Here is a 7,500-nt window from a genome sequence, read left to right as displayed (position 1 = left end):
CGTGTGTTTTGTTTTGTGTGCGCATGAGTTTATGCGTGTGTGTGTGTGTGTGTGTGTGTGTGTATGTGTGATTCGGTGTGTGTGTTTGCGTGTGACTGGGCGTGGTTTTGTGTGTGCGTGTGTGTATGTGTGTGATTGTGTGTGCGGTGTGTGTGGTTTTGTGTGTGCCTTTGTTTGTGTGCGTGTGCATACCTATGTGTATGTGTTCCTGTGGGTGTTCCTGTGGGTGTTCCTGTGTGGTTGTTGGTGTGGCCGCTCACCTCACGCCCATCTTGCAGTCCATCACGCAGGGCAGGTCAAAGTCCGCCAACAGGTCCTCCATCTGGTTGTACCTCTGGCCGTCCTTCTCCACGTCGCCGTGGTAACCGGGGACGTAGGGGCGCAGCACGTCCTTCATCAGCAGGGAGAGGCAGCGCTGCTCCGACTCACAGTGTTTCTGGGAGTAAACAGGTAAACAAACACACGCAAACAATCAGGGGTATAATGGTCCATAAGGTCTAGCACCGGGAGTATGTATCGTTCTCAATGACGGTAGGAGAAACACCGCCGTTGGGTCGGCTCAGCTCAGGAGGCAGAGCGAGTTGACTTGTGAGTTCGATTCCCGGCTCCCTCAACTGTCTACTGCTTCATGTAGCGACTGTCTCACTGAATATCTCTTCTTTTTTTCTAATTCCTATTTACGTCCTGTACAGAACACGACACTGGACGGGGCATTCATTTAGCGCCCTATTTCCTGTATGGGATTAATGAAGTGTATCTTATCTTATCGTGTGAAGGTGTAATTTAATAGACTATCAAACAAACATAATAGGTTACGGTGTGTGTTCATTCAACCTTCATTCATGGATCGTTTGGTAAGCTATGAAGCAGAAAGCAACGCATTCACCTCAAACGTCCCAGGCCACGGCAATTTGAATACTGGACAATTTGAATACTTTGAGACATTAAAATAGTGCGGTAAACTCTTGGTGTACCTTTAATATGCGGCCGTTTGCCCCAGCTTTGAAGCTTCCTGGGGGAGAGACAACACACAAATTCAGCTATTAGGGTTATCATTAGGGAAATCATGGATAGAGGCATGACCTTGATCATTGTGATGCCAAAGGTCGTCCAAAGAAATGGAGAAATTGGACAAAGGAAAGTAAAAGTCAAACTGAGTTTGTGTTCTTGTGTGTGTGTGTGTGTGTGTGTTTGTGTGCATCTGTGTAGTGTGAGTGAGTGAGTGAGTGAGTGAGTGAGTGAGTGAGTGAGTGAGTGAGTGAGTGAGTGAGTGAGTGAGTGAGTGAGTGAGTGAGTGAGTGAGTGAGTGAGTGAGTGAGCGAGCGAGCGAGCGAGCGTGCGAGCGTGCGTGCGTGCGTGCGTGCGTGCGTGCGTGCGTGCGTGCGTGCGTGCGTGCGTGCGTGTGTGTGTGTGTGTACCTGCGTGGCCTGCTAGCTGTATCCAGGGGTACTTCTTCTTGAAGGACATGACGAAAGGCGACCAGTGGACCATGTTCTTAATCTTCTTCCACGACTTGTGCTGCAACACACACACACACACACACACACGCACACACACAACAACCACATTAGAATCCTGCGAGCCCAGCCTTGCTACCTTGGGCAAGGCATTTTACCAACATAAACCCAGTATGAATGACAAACAAGCGTTAGCTGACATATTTGTTTTGTTATATAAAATGAGTCATTTGTTGCTTTCCAGTAATACTTGAGTGTGTATATTCTTTGGCATTTTGATTTATAATATCAAATTGGCCTCAACTAAAGCATGCAAAAACAAGAGCAAGTTTATCCCCAATTTATATCCAAACTATGGACCTGCACTAATCGTCCATGAGCTAATCGGAAAAATACCACCTGTAGCTCCATTAATCTGCAACACTGTGCAGCCATTTCACCATGTCCCAGGAAACAGAGTGCTTGTTTTTAAGTTCCCAGAAAGCTTTTGGCTGACCCAACATTTATTTCTGCTTCACTTAATGGCCATGAGCAAAACAACTCTTTAATCACAGACATGCACACAAAAAAAACACTTGCACATCCACATCAGGGTTTCCCTGGCCCCTTAGAGTCTCTCTCTCGCGCTCTCTCTCTCTCTCTCTCTCTCTCTCTCTCTCTCTCTCTCTCTCTCTCTCTCTCTCTCTCTCTCTGTCACACTTTCTCCTTCTCACACTCTCTATCACTCTCTCTCTCTCCCAACACTCTCTGTCACTTGCTCGCTCTCGTTGTGTTTATCTCTCTGGGGCAGTTTTAGGACATTTCCCCCTCATGTGTGCATGAGAGGGCCAGGGTTTCCCTTGGCAACACACACACAAACCATCCAGCCAAGGGCTCTCCCTGTCCCTGGCAAAGGACACGGGCAAGGAACTGTGGGACTCTTGTCACACACACACACACACACACGCACACGCACACATACATACAACCATGCATACACATACACAAACACACACAGACACACATAAACACACAGACACACATACACCCACACACACAGACACACACAAACACACACACAAACACACAAATACACAGGCATACACCAAAAAACACATTCACACACACACACACACACACACACACACACACACACACACACACACACACACACAAAAACACACACACACACACACACACACACACACACACACACACACACACACACACACACACACACACACACATACACACACACAAAACACGGTACGATTTCTTATGATCTTTATCTTAGTAAGACGGAGGAGAGCCCAGCTCTTGTTCTCCTCTGCCATCTTTCCCTCTTTTGGCCCTTCTTTCTTTCCCTCCTTCCAATCTTTCCCTTCCCTCATCAGTGTTTCCCTGAAAATGAGTGAAAACAAACGTGGTCTGTCTACCGTGGCCCATCCCATAGTGGATTATGTGACACATCTCAAGTCCAGACAAAACCAACACAGACATGAGTGGCTGCTCGGACCGACTGGAAACCCTGAGCGACACGGGTGGAGAGACGGGTCAGAGGGTGGAGAGACGGGTCAGAGGGTGGAGAGACGGGTCAGAGGGTGGAGAGACGGGTCAGAGGGTGGAGAGACGGGTCAGAGGGTGGAGAGACGGGTCAGAGGGTGGAGAGACGGGTCAGAGGGTGGAGAGACGGGTCAGAGGGCGGAGAGACGGGTCAGAGGGTGGAGAGACGGGTCAGAGGGTGGAGAGACGGGTCAGAGGGTGGAGAGACGGGGTCAGAGGGTGGAGAGACGGGTCAGAGGGTGGAGAGACGGGGTCAGAGGGTGGAGAGACGGGGTCAGAGGGTGGAGAGACGGGTCAGAGGGTGGAGAGACGGGTCAGAGGGTGGAGAGACGGGTCAGAGGGTGGAGAGACGGGTCAGAGGGCGGAGAGACGGGTCAGAGGGTGGAGAGACGGGTCAGAGGGTGGAGAGACGGGTGGAGAGACGGGTCAGAGGGTGGAGAGACGGGTCAGAGGGTGGAGAGACGGGTCAGAGGGTGGAGAGACGGGTCAGAGGGTGGAGAGACGGGTGGAGAGACGGGTCAGAGGGTGGAGAGACGGGTCAGAGGGTGGAGAGACGGGTGGAGAGACGGGTCAGAGGGTGGAGAGGCGGGTGGAGAGATAGGTCAGAGGGTGGAGAGACCGGTCAGAGGGTGGAGGGAGGGGGACCAGAGGGTGGAGAGACCGGTCAGAGGGTGGAGAGACCGGTCAGAGGGTGGAGGGAGGGGGACCAGAGGGTAGAGAGACCGGTCAGAGGGTTGAGGGAGGGGGACCAGAGGGTGGAGAGACCGGTCAGAGGGTGGAGGGAGGGGGACCAGAGGGTAGAGAGACCGGTCAGAGGGTGGAGGGAGGGGGACCAGAGGGTAGAGAGACCGGTCAGAGGGTGGAGGGAGGGGGACCAGAGGGTGGAGAGACCGGTCAGAGGGTGGAGGGAGGGGGACCAGAGGGTAGAGAGACCGGTCAGAGGGTGGAGGGAGGGGGACCAGAGGGTAGAGAGACCGGTCAGAGGGTGGAGGGAGGAGGACCAGAGGGTAGAGAGACCGGTCAGAGGGTGGAGGGAGGGGGACCAGAGGGTAGAGAGACCGGTCAGAGGGTGGAGGGAGGGGATCATAAAGTGCTGGATACATATCGGTACCTTACTTTCGATTTTAACATTTTCTTTTTGAACATTTTGTGTATTTTTTTAAGGCAAAATTTAAAAGTTCTCAGTTACAAAGTGTACATGCTGAATAAACTGAATAAACAGATCATGTTTTTAAACTCAAAAATAATCGTTTGACTAACCATGATTTCAATATTGACCAAAATAATGGTGATTTTGATTTTTTTCCCATTATAGAGCAGCCCTACCAGAGGGTGGAGAGGGACTCACACCGAGCTGCCCGGCCGCGGGGAGACACACAGGTCAACTTCAGATGACCTGCCTAGGGCCTATCGTCCACCATGGGATCTGTGTGTGTGTGTGTGTGTGTGTGTGTGTGTGTATCTGTTAAAACTGTGTGTCCTAGGCCTCCCTTCATCACAAGACAGGAGTGTGAGTAAGGAGATGGGCATGGGTTAATTTTCCATGTGAATTGTCTGCTTCTACGCACTACAAGGTGAGTAAACCAACAGAACAATAGTTGATTGTTTCTTCTGGATTGCAGAGGAAGGAAACAACAACAGGAAAAAGGGGCAGATGAGAAGTAGGAGGAAGATGAGAGAATGACTGGAGAAGAGAGGCGGGGAGGAGAGGGTAGGAAAGAAAAGAGTATAGAGGAGAGGAGAGCGGGGCAGCAGAGCAGAGAGCTTTGGGTAAGATCAGAGGGGATAACCGTAGAAGGTCATTTAAAACCGAGGTACATAATCTGGATGGAAATTCGACCGATAATATGACTATCTATGGTTAGACGCATACACCACCACACACAGATTAGGCACCTGGTTCTCTCTCTCTCTCTCTCTCTCTCTCTCTCTCTCTCTCTCTCTCTCTCTATCGCTCTCTCTTTCTCTGTCTCACTTTCTCTGTCTCTCTCTCGTCTTTCTCTCGCAAAAAAGACAAAGAGTGTGTTTAATAGACAGTGACATGAGTGCATGGCTGTCTTCTTTTTACCCTGCACCAGTGGAGGGGAGTTTGAACACACGTCACACACACACACACACACACACACACACACACACACACACACACACACACACACACACACACACACACACACACACACACACACACACACACACACAAAAACACGCACACACACACACACACACAAAGACACACGTACACAAACACATGATTCAATGCTGATTCATGCAGTATCATTTTGAGCAAAATCTTTCAATGAAACACACACACACATGCACACACACACACACACACACACACACACACACACACACACACACACACACACACACACACACACACACACACACACACACACACACACACACACACACACACACACACACACACACACACACACACACACAATAATAAAGTTGTTTCTGCACCAAGTCAGTCTTAGCACTTTTCTCTGCCTGTGTCTCTTTGTTTATAATCCTCTGGGCTTTAAGAGACGAGTTGGATACACATCTCTTAAAACAAGTGAATATTCGTCTGGTAATAAAATGAGAAATGTTTCTTGGAGGAAGCATCACTCAATCCAGGTTCCAGAGAGTCCTCTTTCCACCAGGGAAAGAGTAGGGGTCTACATCTTTAAGAAAAGCACAGATATCAAATTCTCTTTTCCTCAGTTTCGCTTGTATATCTGGAGTCGTAAAACAGTTGTAATGTGTGTGTATATATAAGCTATACAAAGACGATGAAAAGTCATTCCAGCTGAAGTGGAACTGTTTTTACACTCAGTGTTTCTGCCTCCCTCTTAGAGCGTTGCGCACAGTATCAAGCTCAGACCAGTCAGGACCAAGGATCTGTACTGTTTCCCTCGTGACAGACATGCATCCATCTAACAAACCCAGAGTACAAGCTCTGCTGTGTGTGGTGTGTGTGTGTGTGTGTGTGTGTGTGTGTGTGTGTGTGTGTGTGTGTGTGTGTGTGTGTGTGTGTGTGTGTGTGTGTGTGTGTGTGTGTGTGTGTGAGAGTGTGTGTGGGTGTGTGCGTGAAAGGGAGAGAGTGAGAGAGAGAGAGAGAGAGAGAGAGAGAGAGAGAGAGAGAGAGAGAGAGAGAGAGAGAGAGAGAGAGAGAGAGAGAGAGAGAGAGAGAGAGAGAGAGAGAGAGGGAGAAAGAGAGAGAGAGCGAGAGAGAGCGAGAGAGAGTGTGTGTGTGCCTGTGGCCATGTGTGAGAGGGTGTGTTATGAGATATTCAAACATACAAGTGGAGGTCTGGTATTCCTCAGGCTGAGTGAATGGTAGCAGAGTGTCACAAAGTAGAGATTTAAGAGCGATGAACATTAAAAAGGCATCACAGAGGAGGGGAGAGGAGCAGGGAGAGGGGTGGACGGGAGGAGGGGAGGCGAGAAGTGGCGAGAGGGATTGAGTGGAGAGGAAGTGAGATGAGGTGAAAGGAGGTGAGACTAGATGCGTGTCACTTAATAGTAAAATGAATATATCCCATGAATGAACATTTGTTAGCAGCCAAGGTTAATTGTTGACAATGTCTAAGTCGAGATGTAAATCAGCCAGCTTTTTTGTTTAACTAAATGACTCTCGCAAGTCAGGCGTGATCCCTTACTGGGCAGCTGGTGAGCTATGGACATCCGTTTTTATTCTCCCATTGAGTTTATCAGTTCCCATAGCTTTACCTTTGCTTTGTCCAACAATAAGTAGAACCACATACAAACTGGAACCAGGTCATTTTCTCTAATACTGCCCACAAACAAACAAACAAGTTCTGAGTCTGTGTTTTCACTTTGCGTTCCAATCAGTTAAAAATAGTAAACGGTCTTACACTTACCCTGGCTGAAATGTTGCTCTTTACTTTGAAGTCAGAATAATCCAACTGCCGATAACACAACTGCTATCCCCACTCGGGATTATAATTGTGGGCCCAGGTCTCTAAGTCTGTGAGCATGTACAGTGGTGTGTACATTTCAGAATTAAACTTGTGTATTTGTTCATTTGTGGCTACTCTTGGATCAAACTACCTAGCCAGTGCAGAATCGTATGCACTGCATACGTGTGCTGGACAAAACAGGGATGGAGGTATGGGAGCTGCTAAACACTCATTTGGACTAAATTATTCAAGTCAAGGGATGTTCATGTGCCCACTTTTGTATGTATGCCTGCACACTTGAGAGTGGGTGAGTTGAATAAAAATCATGGCTGATTTCCATCTCGACATAGACAATGCCACCAATTAACCCTTGTTCTTATCATACCAGGCAAATTCTCTAAGAAGAAAAAGATAAAAATAAATTTGCAATAATAAATCAAATGTAATAGGATCAACGATTTTTACAAATCGTTGATCCTATTTTTTTACAAAAAACTTTTTTCTGTAAAGAAATTACAAAATAAATAAATTCATTGATGCAATACGTAGCAGTACCTGAGGTTCGGTGATGAGGTAGAAAACGGTGACCA

General features: G+C 48.2%; 1 protein-coding gene across 4 annotated transcripts in view; it reads right to left on the bottom strand.

Moving 5' to 3' along the window:
- The window catches only part of itpkb (inositol-trisphosphate 3-kinase B), a 26,403-nt gene that overhangs the window by 7,956 nt on the left and 10,947 nt on the right, over positions 1–7,500 (bottom strand). For all 4 annotated transcript variants that reach the window (XM_056581122.1, XM_056581125.1, XM_056581124.1 and 1 more), the window contains exons 6-8: positions 1,419–1,518; positions 975–1,012; positions 261–436 (exon numbers count right to left, since the gene is read on the bottom strand). In XM_056581122.1, coding sequence (XP_056437097.1) covers positions 261–436; positions 975–1,012; positions 1,419–1,518 — 314 coding nt within the window. The remainder of the gene's footprint in view (positions 1–260; positions 437–974; positions 1,013–1,418; positions 1,519–7,500) is intronic.

Source organism: Gadus chalcogrammus, chromosome 21, assembly GCF_026213295.1.
Source record: "Gadus chalcogrammus isolate NIFS_2021 chromosome 21, NIFS_Gcha_1.0, whole genome shotgun sequence".
NCBI lineage: Eukaryota > Metazoa > Chordata > Actinopteri > Gadiformes > Gadidae > Gadus > Gadus chalcogrammus.
This window is presented reverse-complemented; position numbering and strand designations above follow the sequence as displayed.